This window comes from Protomyctophum parallelum, assembly GCF_964188405.1.
Source record: "Protomyctophum parallelum genome assembly, chromosome: 18".
Lineage (NCBI taxonomy): Eukaryota > Metazoa > Chordata > Actinopteri > Myctophiformes > Myctophidae > Protomyctophum > Protomyctophum parallelum.
Window position 1 is genome coordinate 45964742 of NC_139716.1, and position 20204 is coordinate 45984945.

At 45.3% G+C, this 20204-nt stretch overlaps 1 protein-coding gene across 1 annotated transcript; it reads left to right on the plus strand.

Moving 5' to 3' along the window:
* Positions 1-1027: 1027 nt before the first annotated feature.
* Positions 1028-15015, plus strand: prph (peripherin; the record flags this gene model as incomplete). Its single annotated transcript, XM_083788928.1, has 12 exons — positions 1028-1199; positions 1286-1299; positions 3395-3720; positions 7829-7889; positions 8362-8457; positions 9836-10006; positions 10670-10795; positions 11603-11823; positions 12603-12664; positions 13442-13536; positions 14348-14405; positions 14489-15015. 12 exons carry the CDS (start codon positions 1028-1030, stop codon positions 14509-14511), a joined length of 1425 nt encoding a protein of 474 aa, XP_083645054.1. The 3' UTR covers positions 14512-15015.
* Positions 15016-20204: the final 5189 nt, after the last annotated feature.

Below are 20204 nucleotides of genomic sequence, written 5' to 3' on the forward strand. Positions count from 1 at the left end.
CCTTTTGGTGTTAGTATCATGTTATATGCTTTAGCTATTGAAAAACAGCATATCTACAAGCTCATAGCGCGCCACCGAGTGGCGCGCTATGAGCTTGTAGGTCTGCTATTTTTAGAAAAATCGAAGAACGACTGACATTTTTTAGAATCTGATCTCAGGTCAGAATGGGTTATAATCAGACCAGTGTGTGTGTCCCAGTGGAAACCTCGTATATGAATCTGATCTCAGGTCAGAATGGGTTAAGAAACGAGCCAAGCTGAGACATTCTCAAGGGCATTCACGCCTAGCTGGACGACATATAAGTGGAGAATGAGCGAAGTGGAGATTGTGTTGCCGCATTAATCTGATCATAAATCAGTGCCTGGTGGGGGGGGGGGGGGGTGGGTTAAGGGTGGGGCTTGGGGGGGGGGGGGAAGAACGTTGGGGGGGGGGAGGGCGTGTGCTGCTGTGCAGGCGATCTTTAGTTATTGACGCAGTAATTGTTGGAAGGAGGCTTGGCCTGCTGCCAACGCCGCGCTATATCATGGATAAAAGCATGTGTGGAACATGGAGAGGGGGGGAGGGGGGGGGCAGAGGGGCGCATGGAGACAGCATGCAGAGAACGGAAGCACAGAGAGGGAGGGAGGGGGGGGGGTGAGGGAGGGGGGAGCAGGGTGGGGCCTAAGGCTGGGATGCTGAGGAGAGAGATGGGAGGGTGTGGTTGGAGGAGAGGAGAGGGGAGGTGGGGGCTTGCTTCGGAGGAGGAGGAGGAGGAGGAGGGATGAGCGATGTTCTGCCGGGGTGTATAAATACCGGGCCTCTCCTCAGTGGGACGTCCTGTTGCTTCACACATACATAAAGCTTCCATCTCTCCAGTCACAGCTCCGTGAAGCTTCCATCTCTCCAACCACAGCTCCGTGAACTTCGTGAAGCTTCCATCCCTCTTGAAAAGGAACGGGATAAGGATCGTCGGAGAGCTCGACGACGCGGCAGAGAAACCACTAAAAACCACCAGCGAGGTATTTAAATACATCCACCCGACCCCACCATGATGAGCCACCCGTCCGGTCGCAGCAGCTCTTCCTCCTCCACGTCCTACCGCCGCACCTTCGGGAGTCCCGGCGGTGTCGGCATGTCGTCGTCGTACGCCGGCGGGGTTTCCTCCCGTATGCCCTGGGGCGGGGCCGGGGCGCGCTACGGCCGCTCCATGTCCCCGCCCTGTCGGCGTCTCGCTCCAACGCCTACCACCACCACCAGCACCAACACCGGCCCTTCGCTCTGGAGCCATGATTGCCACCGCGCCCGCTGTCCTACGAGAAGGTAAACTCACTATTCTTCTACAATGCAGATCACTTTAATCTTTTAAAACGGGCCTTTCGGCATGTTCCCTTCTCTGATAGGGCCTTTCTGTGTGGAGTTTGCATGTTCTCACTGTGTCCCCTAGGGTAGGTACCCTCACATGTTCTCCCCGTGTCCCCTAGGGTAGGTACCCTCACATGTTCTCCCTGTGTCCCTATAGCTCACATGTTCTACCCGTGTCCCTATAGGGTAGGTACCCTCACATGTTCTCCCTGTGTCCCCTAGAGTAGGTACCCTCACATGTTCTCCCCGTGTCCCCTAGGGTAGGTACCCTCACATGTCCTCCCGTGTCCCCTAGAGTAGGTACCCTCACATGTTCTCCCTGTGTCCCCTAGGGTAGGTACCCTCACATGTCCTCCCCGTGTCCCCTAGGGTAGGTACCCTCACATGTTCTCCCCGTGTCCCCTAGGGTAGGTACCCTCACATGTTCTCCCTGTGTCCCCTAGGGTAGGTACCCTCACATGTTCTCCCCGTGTCCCCTAGGGTAGGTACCCTCACATGTTCTCCCCGTGTCCCCTAGGGTAGGTAGTACCCTCACAAAAACATGTAGTAATTTGTGAGGTCTCTAAACTGCCTCCCCCTGGCCAGCCGGGGCGCCTGATGGAACTGGTCGGAATAACGTGTTCCTTCCACACGCTACATCCGGCCGGGGAAATTCCCCCCTGTCAGGTGAAAAGAAGCAGCTTGGACTCCTCATGCATAGAAGGAAGCATGAGGTCAGTCCGCTGCCCCCCCCCCCCCCCCCCCTCCCAGAGGAAGCGTATAGCGCCCAGGATTAGATAATGCACACTGGGTGAAAATAATGGGTTGCAAAGTCCTTTTTCCCCTCAATGTATAATGTTAATGTTTTATTTTTTACTGTAATATTTAGATTCTTTTCTTGTTTTTTACCTGTGATGATATTGATTTTTGTTGTTGCCTAAATGGAAACAAGACCGCAAGGACTTTGTTTTGGTGTGATCCCTTTTGGACAAAGGGCTATCATATTATCTTACGCCTTAAGCCTTATGCCTAAACTTATTATCCTTATTATCGTACGCCTTAAGCCTTATGCCTAAACTTATTATCCTTATTATCTTACGCCTTAAGCCTCATGCCTGAACTAATATGCCATGTTTTACTATTAAAAAAAACATTTGAAATATTTCAAATCAGCCGATCTACAAGTTCACAATGTCTCCATGTAGATCGGCTAGTTGAACTATTTTAAAATGTTTTTCAAAATACAAAAGAATGGCTAGTTCCACCCTCACTCCAGAGGGCACTATAGTTCCACCCTCACTCCAGAGGGCCACTATAGTTCCACCCTCACTCCAGAGGGCCACTATAGTTCCACCCTCACTCCAGAGGGCCACTATAGTTCCACACTCACTCCAGAGGGCCACTAGTTCCACCCTCACTCCAGAGGGCCACTATAGTTCCACCCTCACTCCAGAGGGCCACTATAGTTCCACCCTCACTCCAGAGGGCCACTATAGTTCCACCCTCACTCCAGAGGGCCACTATAGTTCCACCCTCACTCCAGAGGGCCACTATAGTTCCACACTCACTCCAGAGGGCCACTATAGTTCCACCCTCACTCCAGAGGGCACTATAGTTCCACCCTCACTCCAGAGGGCCACTATAGTTCCACCCTCACTCCAGAGGGCCACTATAGTTCCACCCTCACTCCAGAGGGCCACTATCCTGAGCTCAATTGCACTCAAAAAACCCTGAACTTTTAACATTCAGTATATTTTCTGTGGTCTGGGGTTTTCTGGATCAAACAAGTGTTCTGATTGGCCTGTGGACTGTGATGTAACAAATGACAAATGTCATATGACAACAATCTGCCAGCAGATGTCACTGTTACGGGATTTTGCATGTTTTTGTTGCAGCTCAAAAAGGCTTCAGAACACAGAGAAAAACCCCAGAGCACAGAAAAATAAATTAAACTGAATGTCATGAAACCTTTCATTTCAAATCCCTTTAATCCTCCATGGCCCGGCTCAAATAATGCATTATTATATATATATTATGATCATTAAATCCCTTTAATCCATGGCCCGGCTCAAAGGTGGACTTCACGCTGGCCGAGGCGGTCAACCAGGAGTTCCGCGCCACGCGCAGCAACGAGAAGCAGGAGCTGCAGGAGCTCAACGACCGCTTCGCCTCCTTCATCGACAAGGTGCGCTACCTGGAGCAGCAGAACAGCGGCCTGCAGAGCGAGCTCAACCAGTTCAAGGGCCAGCAGCAGCAGGGCCAGCCCAACCGCGCCACCGAGCTGTTCCAGGACGAGCTCAGGGAGCTCCGCGCCCAGGTGGAGGCTGTGGGCAAGGAGAGGGACCAGTACCAGCTGGAGAGGGACAACCTGGTGGACGACGTCAATACGCTGAGGCAGAGGTAAGACTATAGAGGGACAATACCCTGAGACAGAGGTAAGACTATAGGAGACAATACCCTGAGACAGAGGTCAGACTATAGGAGACAATACACTGAGACAGAGGTAAGACTATAGAGGGACAATACCCTGAGACAGAGGTCAGACTAGGAGAGGGACAATACCCTGAGACAGAGGTCAGACTATAGGAGACAATACACTGAGACAGAGGTAAGACTATAGAGGGACAATACCCTGAGACAGAGGTAAGACTATAGAGGGACAATACCCTGAGACAGAGGTAAGACTATAGAGGGACAATACCCTGAGACAGAGGTCAGACTAGGAGAGGGACAATACCCTGAGACAGAGGTAAGACTATAGAGGGACAATACCCTGAGACAGAGGTAAGACTATAGAGGGACAATACACTGAGACAGAGGTAAGACTATAGAGGGACAATACCCTGAGACAGAGGTAAGACTATAGGAGACAATACACTGAGACAGAGGTAAGACTATAGGAGACAATACACTGAGACAGAGGTCAGACTATAGAGGGACAATACCCTGAGACAGAGGTAAGACTATAGGAGAGAGACAATACACTGAGACAGAGGTAAGACTATAGGAGAGAGACAATACCCTGAGACAGAGGTCAGACTAGGAGAGGGACAATACCCTGAGACAGAGACACTGAGACAGAGGTCAGACTATAGGAGAGAGACAATACCCTGAGACAGAGGTCAGACTAGGAGAGGGACAATACCCTGAGACAGAGACACTGAGACAGAGGTAAGACTATAGGAGAGAGACAATACACTGAGACAGAGGTAAGACTATAGGAGAGAGACAATACCCTGAGACAGAGGTCAGACTAGGAGAGGGACAATACCCTGAGACAGAGACACTGAGACAGAGGTCAGACTATAGGAGAGAGACAATACACTGAGACAGAGGTCAGACTATAGGAGAGAGACAATACCCTGAGACAGAGGTCAGACTAGGAGAGGGACAATATACTGAGACAGAGGTAAGACTATAGGAGAGGGACAATATACTGAGACAGAGGTAAGACTATAGAGGGACAATACACTGAGACAGAGGTCAGACTATAGGAGACAATATACTGAGACAGAGACACTGAGACAGAGGTCAGACTATAGGAGACAATACCCTGAGACAGAGACACTGAGACAGAGACGCTGAGACAGAGACGCTGAGACAGAGGTCAGACTAGAGGGTATGCACATGCATAACGTGAATGGCAGATCGAGTGGCAAAGTGAATTTAATGTTGACATTTAACACTTATACCGCCATTGCCGAAATCCTTTGTCAATTGAAGCCTATAATTTTGATACTAACGCTTAACGGCATTGCTGAACACCTTTGTCAATTTCGCTTTTATGGTGTATCCGATGGATCGAGCCATAATGCTATGTACTTACATTAGCCGGTTAGCTAGCTGTGTTGTTAGCACAGCACTGGATCGTGGTCGCCATAATAATCCATCCTATCCGTTTCTGTACGTATCTCCTATTCCTTGTCCCACAGCGTTTCTCTGACGGCACAGAGCCGGTGATGTGCACTGGCATGGACCCATATATTGTAAACAACAGTTGAACGGGACCTGTTAAACTTCCTAGGATAAGCTCCCTACCGGAAGTCTGGAACTGTGGCTTTTCAAAATAAGAGCTCAAATTAAAAAAAATGCTGGCGTGAATTAGATCCTACTTTTTCAATAAATGCTAAATGGGTTTTAATGCAATGAAATAGCTGACTTTTCTGACTGGATGTCTGGGCTGTCAAGTCCAGTAAGTAGTTTTTTGCCACTCAGTAGGCGTTCCCGCATAACTTCCGGGTATGATGATGATGTCACGTGACGCAGACCCTCCTATCAGAGTGGCTCAGAGCCTCAAAGTCTAATATCTCCCTATGCTTGGTTATGCTACATCGTAGCGGACCCCCATTTAATGGCATTTACATTTACAACTTACAATGTATTCATTTATCAGATGCTCTTGATCCAGAGCGACTTACATTAAGCAAAAACATACATCACATAATATATAAAAAGTAGTTATCATGAATCGTGTATAAGCTAAGAACGTAACGGTGGAGTTACATCTCTGGGACCCCCAATGTACAGCATATTGTAAAATCAATACTTTACAGACACATTTGGTTCCAAACTATCATTTAGCATGGGGACTCCCTCAGGGACCCCTGGGGGTCCCCGGACCCCCTGGGGTCCCTGAAGGACCCCTGGGGGTCCCCGGACCACCTGGAACTCCCTCAGGGACCCCTGGGGGTCCGGGGACCCCCTGGGACTCCCTGAAGGACCCCTGGGGGTCCGGGGACCCCCTGGGACTCCCTCAGGGACCCCTGGGGGTCCGGGGACCCCCCTGTGGGACCCGGTGCAGTGCAGAGTGATAAATGAAAGGCTGTAATGAGTTTGTCTCCAGAGTGACTTTTATTCCCTCTGATTTACACTGTTCTGCTGCGCCCGTGGCGCGCGCGTGTGTGTGTGTGTGTGTGTGTGTGTGTGTGTGTGTGTGTGTGTGTGTGTGTGTGTGTGTGTGTGTGTGTGTGTGGGGCAGGGCGTGGCACATCGTGCGGGACAGACAGACAAACAGACAGACAGACAGACAGACACAGCGTCCTCTCTCTGCTAATAAACGTGTTGAAAGTCACATCTTATCTCTGCTCTCCTCTCGCACATACTGTACCTCTCTATCGCTCTCTGGCACGCACGCACACACATACACACACACACACACACACACGCACACGCACGCACGCACGTACACACGCACGCACGCACGCACGCACGTACGTACGATCCATGTTAGAATGGTGTGATTTGTACAGAGGTGACATGAACAAGATAAATGAGCCTGGGAGGGGAGGGGGGGGGGTGTTGCAGTGGTGGAAGAATTACTTGACAGTATTTGAGTAAATGTACTTTTGTCCACTGGGGTTTTGAGGAGGGGGGAGGGGGGGAGGTGAAGCGGCCAATCGGCAGCATGGGGGGGGGGGGGGGGGGTTACAAATCAATGTGACCCGATGACTCCATTAGGGCGGTGTTGGATGTCTGCCCTGTGTGTGTGTGTGTGTGTGTGTGTGTGTGTGTGTGTGTGTGTGTGTGTGTGTGTGTGTGTGTGTGTGTGTGTGTGTGTGTGTGTGTGTGTGTGTGTGACTGCCAGAGACCCCATTAGTTAAGATAACGCCCCCCGTCACTGAATGAATTAAAGATGAGACACAGCACAGCATCTGGACATGACTAATCTCTGGTCTATAACACAGCATCTGGACATGACTAATCTCTGGTCTATAACACAGCATCTGGACATGACTAATCTCTGGTCTATAACACAGCATCTGGACATGACTAATCTCTGGACTAGACACAGCATCTGGACATGACTAATCTCTGGACTATAACACAGCATCTGGACATGACTAATCTCTGGTCTATAACACAGCATCTGGACATGACTAATCTCTGGTCTATAACACAGCATCTGGACATGACTAATCTCTGGTCTATAACACAGCATCTGGACATGACTAATCTCTGGTCTATAACACAGCATCTGGACATGACTAATCTCTGGTCTATAACACAGCATCTGGACATGACTAATCTCTGGACTAGACACAGCATCTGGACATGACTAATCTCTGGTCTATAACACAGCATCTGGACATGACTAATCTCTGGACTGGACCAGCCAGGCTACATCCTGGACATGACATAGGAACACTACATGAACCCTGGTCAACATGTTTGCATTCATGTTTTTATATATTATATTATTTTACATAAATCTTCTCTTCTGGGGGGTCCCTGGTATGGGCTGAAATATATATTAATTTGGGGGTCCTAAAAACAGTTAGAGAACCACTGCTTTAACGTAGGCAGTGGAGGTCACCTCAATAAGATACATTATTTTATATTTCCATTTTAACCCTGTCTGTGTCTCTGTGTTCACATACTGGAGTTAGTTTTAACCCTGTGTGTGTGTGTGTGTGTGTGTGTGTGTGTGTGTGTGTGTGTGTGTGTGTGTGTGTGTGTGTGTGTGTGTGTGTGTGTGTGTGTGTGTGTGTGTGTGTGTGTGTGTTCACAGGCTGGATGAGGAGTCTCAGAAGAAAGCTGAGGCTGAGAACAACATGACTTCCTTCAGAAAGGTAAACACTGACTGGACTACACTATTATAGAACTACACTCTATTATAATAGAACTACACTCTATTATAATAGATTAATAGAACTACACTCTATTATAATAGAACTACACTCTATTATAATAGAACTACACTCAGTATTATAATAGAACTACACTCAGTATTATAATAGAACTACACTCTATTATAATAGAACTACACTCTATTATAATAGAACTACACTCTATTATAATAGAACTACACTCTATTATAATAGAACTACACTCAGTATTATAATAGAACTACACTCTATTATAATAGAACTACACTATTATAATAGAACTACACTCTATTATAATAGAACTACACTCTATTATAATAGAACTACACTCTATTATAATAGAACTACACTATTATAATAGAACTACACTCAGTATCATAATAGATTTGGGGACAGGTTTAACAGTGACACCTTGTGTTCATCCGTCACATGACAGGACGTGGATGACGCCACCTTGTCTCGCCTGGAGCTGGAGAGGAAGATCGAGTCTCTGATGGACGAGATCGAATTCCTCAAGAAGCTCCACGACGAGGTTAGTGCTGCCACCATGTGGTCAGACTCAGGACTGCACACCACAGTACACTGTGTTAGCCTGGTTAATAAATCTGACCGAATCAGCCGCTGGCAAGAATAAATTGCCTGCCGGCGGATTACGGTCTGGAGAGGCTCAATTGTACGCCCATTTCCTACACCAGAGAAATGGGGCGGCCAATCGGGACACGGTATGCAATATGGGCGGGCTTTGGTACAGTGACTTTCAATGCTTGAGACCTTTGACTGACAGTAGCTCTGACCAATTGCGTCAAATAGAAAATGTTTCAACCCGCCCCCCCTGGAAATGAAATGGTAACTGGTGTACTGACCATGGTATTACTGTGTTAAAACTACTGGTAACTGGTGTACTGACCATGGTGTTACTGTGTTAAAACTACTAGTAACTGGTTTACTGACCATGGTATTACTGTGTTAAAACGACTAGTAACTGGTGTACTGACCATGGTATTACTGTGTTAAAACTACTGGTAACTGGTGTACTGACCATGGTATTACTGTGTTAAAACTACTAGTAACTGGTGTACTGGCCATGGTATTACTGTGTTAAAACTACTGGTAACTGGTTTACTGACCATGGTATTCCTGTGTTAAAACTACTAGTAACTGGTGTACTGACCATGGTATTACTGTGTTAAAACTACTGGTAACTGGTGTACTGGCCATGGTATTACTGTGTTAAAACTACTGGTAACTGGTTTACTGACCATGGTATTCCTGTGTTAAAACTACTAGTAACTGGTGTACTGACCATGGTATTACTGTGTTAAAACTACTGGTAACTGGTTTACTGACCATGGTATTACTGTGTTAAAACTACTAGTAACTGGTGTACTGACCATGGTATTACTGTGCTTAACTGACCAGCCATTAGCCAACTGGCCTGACCTGAACCCCACAGAGAACCTAGGTTGTATCGTCGAGAGGAAGGTGTGAGATATTATATTCAACAATACAAGCTGCTACCAACAAACCTGGGCTTCCATAACACCTCAACAGGCTGATCACCTCCATCAAATATTCTAATATTTTGAGAGAGTACTTTTAGATTTTCATGAGCTGTATGCCAGAATATATTTTTTAATATTTCACTTTATGCTCAATTAATCTAGAATAAATGAGAGTTTCACTTTTTTAATTATATTATGGCAGAAAATGAACTTTTCCCACGATATTCACTTTTTTTTTTTTAGAAGCACCTGTTATAGATTTCTTTAAATATATTTTTGTGAGTGGAAATGCCAGCTTCCTTGCTCGGATTTCGGGGAGGTGTATAGTTCCAGACTCATCATTTGGTGTGTGTGTGTGTGTGTGTGTGTGTGTGCGTGTGCGTGTGCGTGTGCGTGTGTGGTCATCAGGAGATCCAGGATGTCCAGGTGAGCGTCCAGACTCAGCAGCTGAAGGTAGAGATGGACCATCAGCAGAGCGCCAGACCTGACCTCACCGCGGCTCTGAGGGACATCCGCTCTCAGTATGAGAACATCGCCTCCAAGAACATGCAGGAGTCTGAGGAGTGGTACAAGAGCAAGGTGCACGCACGCACGCACACACGCACACACGCACACACGCACACACACCAAGAACATGCTGGTATAAGAGCAAGGACAAGGTAACACACGCACGCACTCCTCCTGTCCACATGTCGAAGTGTCCTTGAGCAAGACACTGAACCCCACGTTGAAGTGTCCTTGAGCAAGACACTGAACCCCACGTTGCCTCCAGTGGTCTCCTCTTCACCTCCTAACATGTGGTCATTGTAAAATGCTTTGAGTAAAGCACTCTATGCATAGAAAAGCACTATAATTATTATTATTATTACACCTCGGGCTGTCACGATTATGACATTATGATTGTCACTCAAATAATTACGAATGAAAATTACATTTCTGTTTGGCTTTTAGGCTCCCTAAATTTCCCCCTGGCTGTAGCCCCAAACCTCAGTGATGACACTAGATCTACAAGGTCACAGTGTGTTACAAATGCAACACGTTGTGATCTTGTGGATCAGGCATTTTGTGATCTTGTAGATCAGGCATTTTGTGATCTTGTAGATCAGGCATTTTGTGATCTTGTAGATCAGGCATTTTGTGAGTACTGTTCCCCATAATATCAGGCCACTATAGGGTTAACTTTTTGAGGGCATTTTATGAATAAAGTTGACCTTTGACCTTCTTGTCCTATCCTTCCTGCAGATGGCTGACCTGACGGACAGTGCTAAGCGTAACAACGACGCCATGAGGCAGGCCAAGCAGGACTCTAACGACCAGAGGAGGCAGATCCAGTCTCTGACCTGTGAGGTGGACGCTCTGAAGAACACTGTAAGACTCTATACACCCCTATACACTACCCCCTAGACACTATCCCCTAGACACTACCCCCTATACACTACCCCCTAGACACTACCCTCTATACACTACCCTCTATACAGTACCCCCTATACACTACCCCTAGTGACCAGAGGAGGCAGATCCAGTCCCTGACCTGTGAGGTGGACGCTCTGAAGAACACTGTAAGACTCTATACACCCCTATACACTACCCCCTAGACACTATCCCCTAGACACTACCCCCTATACACTACCCCCTAGACACTACCCTCTATACACTACCCTCTATACAGTACCCCCTATACACTACCCCTAGTGACCAGAGGAGGCAGATCCAGTCCCTGACCTGTGAGGTGGACGCTCTGAAGAACACTGTAAGACTCTATACACCCCTATACACTACCCCCTATACACTACCCCCTAGACACTACCCCCTATACACTACCCCCTAGACACTATCCCCTAGTGACCAGAGGAGGCAGATCCAGTCCCTGACCTGTGAGGTGGACACTCTGAAGAACACTGTAAGACACATTAACCTACCCTATAGTTAACATTAACCTACCCTATAGTTACATTAACCTACCCCTAGTGACCTGTGAGGTGGATGCTCTGAAGAACAGTAACACAGAAACACAGAACGAGGCTCTGATGCTCCAGATGTTATTTATTTATTACAGAACGAGGCTCTGATGCTCCAGATGTTATTTATTTATTACAGAACGAGGCTCTGATGCTCCAGATGTTATTTATTTATTACAGAACGAGGCTCTGACGCTCCAGATGTTATTTATTACAGAACGAGGCTCTGATGCGCCAGATGCGCGACATGGAGGACCAGTTCAACCACGAGGCCGGTAACTACCAGGACAACGTGACTCGTCTGGAGGAGGAGATCCGCCACCTGAAGGACGAGATGTCCCGCCACCTCCGTGAGTACCAGGACCTCCTCAACGTCAAGATGGCGCTGGACATCGAGATCGCCACCTACCGCAAGCTGCTGGAGGGAGAGGAGAGCAGGTGAGACGGGCTGGTTTGGTACGGTACGGTACGGTACGGTTTTTTCCTACGACTAGGAAAAAACTGGAATCCTTCACTTCAAAATGTATTTAAGTAGCAACGTTTCAGTCTGTCAAGACCTTCCTCGGGGCGATCTTATAAAATAACTGGTGAAACATTGTGGCCAAATTAAGAAAATAATATCAGAAAGGGGCAAACTATAAATGCGTCAAGTCTCTGTGCGTACGTGTGTATGTACGTATAATCCACGTAACTCTCGCCCTTCATTAGCCAATAATTGATCACACCTCCACGGGCACTGTTCTAGTTGTGAGAATTGCCGATCTACAAGCTCACTCACAACGCATCACAACCTTGTAGATGTGAACCAAACTGAGTCAAACTGAATTTAATTTCTCAACTCCTATTCCTATGTTTATCAGGGTGGGTGGTCCTATCAGGGTGGGTGGTCCGCGGTTCAACTGGGATTATGTTTGGGGGTCTGAGAGGGTTGAGAAGCACTGATCTATTCTAGGACACAGTAGAGTAGGAGACTGAATATAAACTGATCTATTCTAGGACACAGTAGAGTAGGAGACTGAATAAAAACTGATCTATTCTAGGACACAGTAGAGTATAGGAGACTGAATATAAACTGATCTATTCTAGGACACAGAGTATAGGAGACTGAATATAAACTGATCTATTCTAGGACACAGTAGAGTAGGAGACTGAATATAAACTGATCTATTCTAGGACACAGTAGAGTAGGAGACTGAATAAAAACTCTGTCTCTTCAGGATTACCGTCCCGATGCAGAACTACGGCATGAGCAACCACATGGACCATGGTGACGACCGCGGTAAATATTTAATATAATTAATGTATTTATTTGTTTTTTTAAATGTTTTATTTTGCCTTTATTTCTTCTCTTTTTTATGGAGGGACAGACAGTAGGCGGGCAGGAAATGGGGAGAGAGAGATGGGGGGGTAGGGTGGTGGGGATCGGGAGTCGAACCCGCGGCCACACTGCCAGACTGGACTACCAGCCAAGGTGCCTGGACCGCTGAGCCACGGCCCAGGCCTTCATCTTTGTTTTCATCATCGTTTTTAAAGCCATGCATAAACTACAGCATGTCTGCTGTTAGACTAACGCACAACACACTCGCAATAACACATATCACATAATAACACAGTGTCAATTTTGTCAAATAAGTCACAATGCGCTCACACACACACACACACACACACACACACACACACACACACACACACACACACACACACACACACACACACTTCTTCTATATTGCACTTTATTTAAAATTCTGTTGTTGTTTTGGTTTGCTGTTGTTTGTTTGTTGTGCTCTTCCCTGAATAAATAAAGGTTAATAACTTAATATATATATATATATCCCTGAATAAATAAAGGTTAATATATATATATATATCCCTGAATAAATAAAGGTTAATATATATATATATCCCTGAATAAATAAAGGTTAATATATATATATATATATATATCCCTGAATAAATAAAGCCATGCAGTGATGAAAGGGTGAAACACATTGATCTTCATTTGGTTCCAGTTCCAGCAGGCCTTTAAATGTGACTTTATCTTTTTAACCCTTCACAGACTATGACCAGAGCTCGGACAACCCTAAGAAGACCAACGACGCCCCAGGCAAGAAGAACGTGGTGATCAAGACCGTGGACATGCGCGACGGAGAGGTAAGCTGTTTCTTTTTTCTTTTCATTAGTTTATTTTTGGACCACAATTCCCATATGAGACGATTTGATGATTACCCTTCTGTTATTCTCCAAAGAGAAAATCTTCCGCGAGGCGCTTGGAACAGGTCAGGACTTTAGAACCAGGGGATGAGCGAGTGACGTCAGGACTTTAGAAACAGGGGATGAGTGTGTGGAGTTTGCATGTTCTCCCAGTGTCCCCTTAGCCTGGTTAATAAACCAGACCGAATCAGCCGTTGGGAAAATAAATTGCCTGACGGCGGATTACGGTCTGGAGAGGCTCAATTGTATGCCCATTTCCTACACCAGAGAAATGGGGCGGCCAATCGGGACACGGTATGCAATATGGGCGGGCTTTGGTACAGTGACTTTCAATGCTTGAGACCTTTGACTGACAGTAGCTCTGACCAATTGCGTCAAAGAGAAAATGTTTCCCTGGAAATGAAATCCAAGCTGAGCCTCCCCAGACTAATATCCCGCGGTCCGTGCGATATTAGTCTGGTTTATTAACCAGGCTAGTGACCCCTAGGGTAGGTAGTAGGTACCCTCACATGTTCTCCCCGTGTCCCCTAGGGTAGGTAGGTAGTAGGTACACTCACATGTTCTCCCCGTGTCCCCTATAGGGTAGGTACCCTCACATGTTCTCCCCGTGTCCCCTAGGGTAGGTACCTTCACATGTTCTCCCCGAATGCCGCGAGAGCATTGTAATAACGATCCACCTGTTGGTTGGTCTCCAGGTGGTCAAGGAGTCTAGAGAATTGTAATAACGATCCATCTGTTGGTTGGTCTCCAGGTGGTCAAGGAGTCCAGCCGGGAGAAGGAGAGAGACTCTGGACGTCATGAGAAGAAGGATCATGATGACAGAGACGACTAGACAACATGATGACATCATGATGACAGAGACGACTAGACAACATGATGACATCATGATGACATCATGATGACAGAGACGACTAGACAACAACATAATATCAATACAATTAAAACACAATAAAGAATAACAAAATAATAATGATAATGAGAAACTGATGATTTGAAGAAAACAAGTTCAAAGCTACCGTTTCCCTCATTTTGCTAGTTATCTGTATCATTGTCAAATGCAGACCGTGCAATATTATAACAAAAAAAAACAAATAAACAAAACTACAATAGATAGTGTCACTTTGGCGCTATTTAAATCTACTAAATGCTGCTGAAAAACTGCTTATAAACAGAGTTATGTGTCACCGCCTTTAGGGCTACGCAAAACATCTTTACTAATGTACCAAAACATCTTTACTAATGTACCAAAACATCTTTACTAATGTACCACTTGAGGCCTTGAGTTACAGTGCAATTCCTTTTATAGCAGAAACAACCTGAAAATAGATATACTACAGCTAAAATACTTTGTTGTTACAGGAACAACCTGAAGATATATATACATACTTTTAGACAGGGTTGGGAGTCATTGGTGTCAACGTGAAGACAGTTACCATTTTAGTCAGTAGCTTTTCTCTTCATTATTTATCAGGGAACCACCAAAACAAAAAGACTGATTGTTATTTAAAAACGATTGATACGGATGGATAATGGTTATTTAAGGATGGATTTGTAATGGTTATTTAAGACTGATTGGTTGATGGTTATTTCAGACCGATTGATTGATTGATTGATTGATGGATGGTTATTAATCTGCCACACTGTGAATGGTGACGTCAGCCTGTTGAGCGTTTTCAGCTAAACAATAAATATCACAGAAAGAAATGTACTTTGCAATGAGACCTAGCATCCATACTAGAGAACAGACTGTGTTTAACAATGCAAATAAAGTTAATTGGAACGGAAACATGCCATTTTGTCTGCATCATTTATTTGTTTTATTTTTTATATTCATCCTGGGCCACGACTCAGAGGTCCATCCTGGGCCGTGGCTCAGCGGTCCATCCTGGGCCGTGGCTCAGAGGTCCATCCTGGGCCGTGGCTCAGAGGTCCATCCTGGGCCGTGGCTCAGAGGTCCATCCTGGGCCGTGGCTCAGAGGTCCATCCTGGGCCGTGGCTCAGAGGTCCATCCTGGGCCGTGGCTCAGCGGTCCATCCTGGGCCGTGGCTCAGCGGTCCATCCTGGGGCTCAGAGGTCCATCCTGGGCCGTGGCTCAGAGGTCCATCCTGGGCCGTGGCTCAGAGGTCCATCCTGGGGCTCAGAGGTCCATCCTGGGGCTCAGAGGTCCATCCTTGGCCGTGGCTCAGAGGTCCATCCTGGGGCTCAGAGGTCCATCCTGGGCCGTGGGGCTCAGAGGTCCATCCTGGGCCGTGGCTCAGAGGTCCATCCTGGGCCGTGGGGCTCAGAGGTCCATCCTGGGCCGTGGGGCTCAGAGGTCCATCCTGGGCACATACAGTATGCGTACTTTTTCCAACACTGTATAAAGTACATAAAAGTCTGTCATGATTATATCTTTATTAGTATTATTTATTATTGTATGTAATTCAATTAAATCTTTATTAGTATTATTTATTATTGTATGTAATTAAATTAAATCTGTATTAGTATTATTTATTATTGTATGTCATTAAATTAAATTAAATCTTTATTAGTATTATTTATTATTGTATGTAATTAAATTAAATCTTTATTAGTATTATTTATTATTATTGTAGTTTCCAGACTCATGGAACCAGTCCTTCTGTTTGGATAGCATCGGTTCCATAGCCGATGCTTTGCTTCCCTCTAGTGGCTGGGATTGACAAAGCAGGCCCTTAAAAACATTGATAATGTTCACATTTATATTATAACTACGAATAATAATGATAACCAATAATAAATTATGTCTTAAACATGATTAGTTTTTATTATATAACGTATATTGTTCATTCATAACCAATCCTACTGGTGTTTATAATGATAACCAATACTAAATTATGTCTTAAACATGATTATAACGTATTGTTAATATTTATATTATTATTAACAACGAATCCTAATGATAGCTAATAATATTTAAGACAAACACGAGGCGTGATGTCATGAGGCGTGACCATATATGGAGGCATGACACGAGGCGTGACATGACACACTTACTGACTGACTGACGGGAAATGCAGGTTTTCATAGTAAACAGTGGCCTACAGTCGCAACAACACATTCTTAAGAACTTTGTCCCCCAATGCATATGGTCCTGTGTCTGTGGTCTATGGTCGGGACAAGTATCACTTGTGTAGGACAGGGGTACGGGGTTATAGCAACTTATTACATTACTTAAATGCCTTGATATCATATGTCATATTCGACCATATATATATTATAGGCCTAGCCTATTGCATATCATTTTATTATTGTTAGATTTGCATTTCTTCAAATATGCACACTTACCAACTAATAAGCTTTCAATTAAACTATTACCTACAACAAACTACATTAAACTTTTCCAAACCGAGCACGTAATTATGATTATTAACAAACAATCAATCAATCAGACGGGTCCATTTGGTTCCATTTGTACACTCTCAGAGTTAAATGAACATTGATATTACAATGTAAATGGGGGTCTCAGAGATATAAATGCCATTAAATGGGGGTCCGTAGACTAACGCATGTAAAACCGGGGGTCCTTGAAATGAAACGGGTTGAGAATCACTGCTAGAGCCGTAAATATGGAACCAGTGCTTTGAGCTGCGTGTGCTGCAGAATGCATGGAAAAGTGGGTATTAACGCCATCTGGTGGTGGAATTTTACTGACAGAGGTAGAACTATACTTCTTCCGTACAACAGTGTTTGGTTGTGTTTACTTCCGCTAGCCCAGCTAGCTAGCTACCATAGAAGTAGCTAGCTGTGTGGTTAGTTAGCTTCTGAAACAAGACTTTATTTGTTGTAAAACATTTTTTATTTAATCGACAGTTTGTGTTAATAATCTTCTGTCCTTTAGAACAACATTAAAACATGCAACACGTATTAATATGAATGAAGAGCAAATAAAACTAACAATAGCTAAAGCTAACGCAAACTTCCATGATTTAATTTGAAGAGCAGGCGGAAGTACTCCCATTGTTATAACCGTGTCACTTAACGGACCAACTGGTTTTAATTTGAAGAGCAGGCGGAAGTGCTCTTATCGTTATAACCGTGTCACTTAACGCACGTAACAACACTGTTGTACGGAAGAAGTATAGTTCTACCACTGTCAGTAAAATTCCACCACCAGATGGCGTTAATACCCACTTTTCCATGCATTCTGCAACACACGCAGCTCAAAGCACTGTAAAACACTGTGGTACGGAAGAAGTATAGTTCTACCTCTGTCAGTAAAATTCCACCACCAGATGGCGTTAATACCCACTTTACCATGCATTCTGCAACACACGCAGCTCAAAGCACTGCAGGTTCCATATTTACGGCTCTAGCAGTGATTCTCAACCCGTTTCATTTCAAGGACCCCCGGTTTTACATGCGTTAGTCTACGGACCCCCATTTAATGGCATTTATATCTCTGAGACCCCCATTTACATTGTAACATCAAGGTTCATTTAACTCTGAGAGTGTACAAATGGAACCAAATGGACCCGTCTGATTGATTGATTGTTTGTTTATTAATTCATTGACATAATTATTGCAGAATTACAGTAGCCTACATTTCAAGCACAACTCAAAACAAAACTGTTAAAGGACCACTTCACCACTTTTCAACCTATCTTCATATAATAGGTTCCCACTAATAATCATAAAAAAATGTCACGATTTTGTTCTACTCAATCTGTGTCTCATAGGAGGGCTGTGTGGGCAGTTTAGAAACCGTCTTCCAGTGACATCATCATTAGGCAATTTTATTTGTAAACATTATTTTTTTTACAAAAATATTTAGATTTTCATTATCGTGAGAACGATGGCTTCCATTTTCGCATTGCAACTTTTCAGGACTAGAAAGCATAGGCGGAGCTTGAACTTGACGCCTGGGGGTGCGACTGCTTGGCCAACGACACCCGCGCGCACGCTTTTTTTGACCTTTATTTTATTATTTTAGCGTTTTTACAATGCCAAAATGAGTTATTTAGGTAGTACAGCAGCTCACACACATACACACATGCACTACAGCCATACAGCGAGTCATCATATCATGATAAGAGAGATGATTACAAACTACAGTCAGAAGTTAAAATAAATAAATAAATAATAATAATAATCTTTGTTTGTTTTTTTAGTTTTCTTTGCCAGGGGGTGCAGTGCATACCCCCTGGCAACCCCCTCAAGCTCCGCCCATGCTAGAAAGCCTGCCGTTTCTATTAGCTTGTATTCCCCATCGATGATGTCACTGGAAGACGGTTTCTAAACTGCCCACAGCCCTCCTATGAGACACAGACTGGTTTCTGAACTGCCCACAGCCCTCCTATGAGACACAGACTGGTTTCTGAACCGCCCACAGCCCTCCTATGAGACACAGACTGGTTTCTGAACCGCCCACAGCCCTCCTATGAGACACAGACTGGTTTCTGAACTGCCCACAGCCCTCCTATGAGACACAGACTGGTTTCTGACCTGCCCACAGCCCTCCTATGAGACACAGACTGGTTTCTGAACTTCCCACAGCCCTCCTATGAGACACAGACTGGTTTCTGAACCGCCCACAGCCCTCCTATGAGACACAGACTGGTTTCTGAACCGCCCACAGCCCTCCTATGAGACACAGACTGATTTCTGAACCGCCCACAGCCCTCCTATGAGACACAGACTGGTTTCTGAACCGCCCACAGCCCTCCTATGAGACACAGACTGGTTTCAAACTCGATGTAGCCAACCACTTGAACATCTTCTTTACAAACATTGCAACAAAGCTGGTTAGCAAACTGCCCTCCCACTCTGGGCGTTTTGGTGTAGAGCACATCACAGCCTTCTACAAAAACCTTGGTGTTTGTAAAGATGATTTTAAAATGGCAATGGTAACAACCGAGGAGGTACTTAAAAAACTGAGTGCCCTCCAACCCCACAAGGCCACTGGCCATGACAATATTCCCTCCAAATTTCTCAGAGACTCAGCCTTTTCCATAGCTCCAGTCATCACCCATATAGTTAACCTCTCCATCAAACAGGGACAGGTCCCCCAAGATTTTAAACTGGCCAAAGTAACCCCCTTGTACAAAAAAGGGAGTAAATTAGAACCCGGCAACTACCGCCCTATTTCTATTCTAAGCTCCATCTCGAAAGTGATGGAAAAAATAGTCTATGAACAGGTTGAAAAGTATCTTGCCACTAATAAATTGCTGTACGAGTTCCAATCTGGTTTCAGAACATCCCACTCCACTGACACATGCCTCCTCTATTTGAGCGACCACATCAAACACGAGGTGGATGCTGGAAAATACTGCGGCATGGTCATGCTGGACCTCCAAAAGGCTTTTGACACCGTGAACCACTCCATACTGGTTAACAAGCTTAAAGCTATTGGTTTTGATAGCACATCAGTGAGCTGGATGCAATCCTACCTGGAGGGGAGAGAACAGATGGTGGAGGTGAACGGAACACTGTCCCCTCCCCTCCCAGTGAGCTGTGGCGTCCCACAAGGAAGCATACTAGGGCCTTTACTGTTCCTAATTTATGTTAACGACATGACTTCAGCTTGTGACTGCAACTTGTTCCTGTTCGCAGATGACTCAGCACTGCTGGTCTCGGACAGGAACAAACTG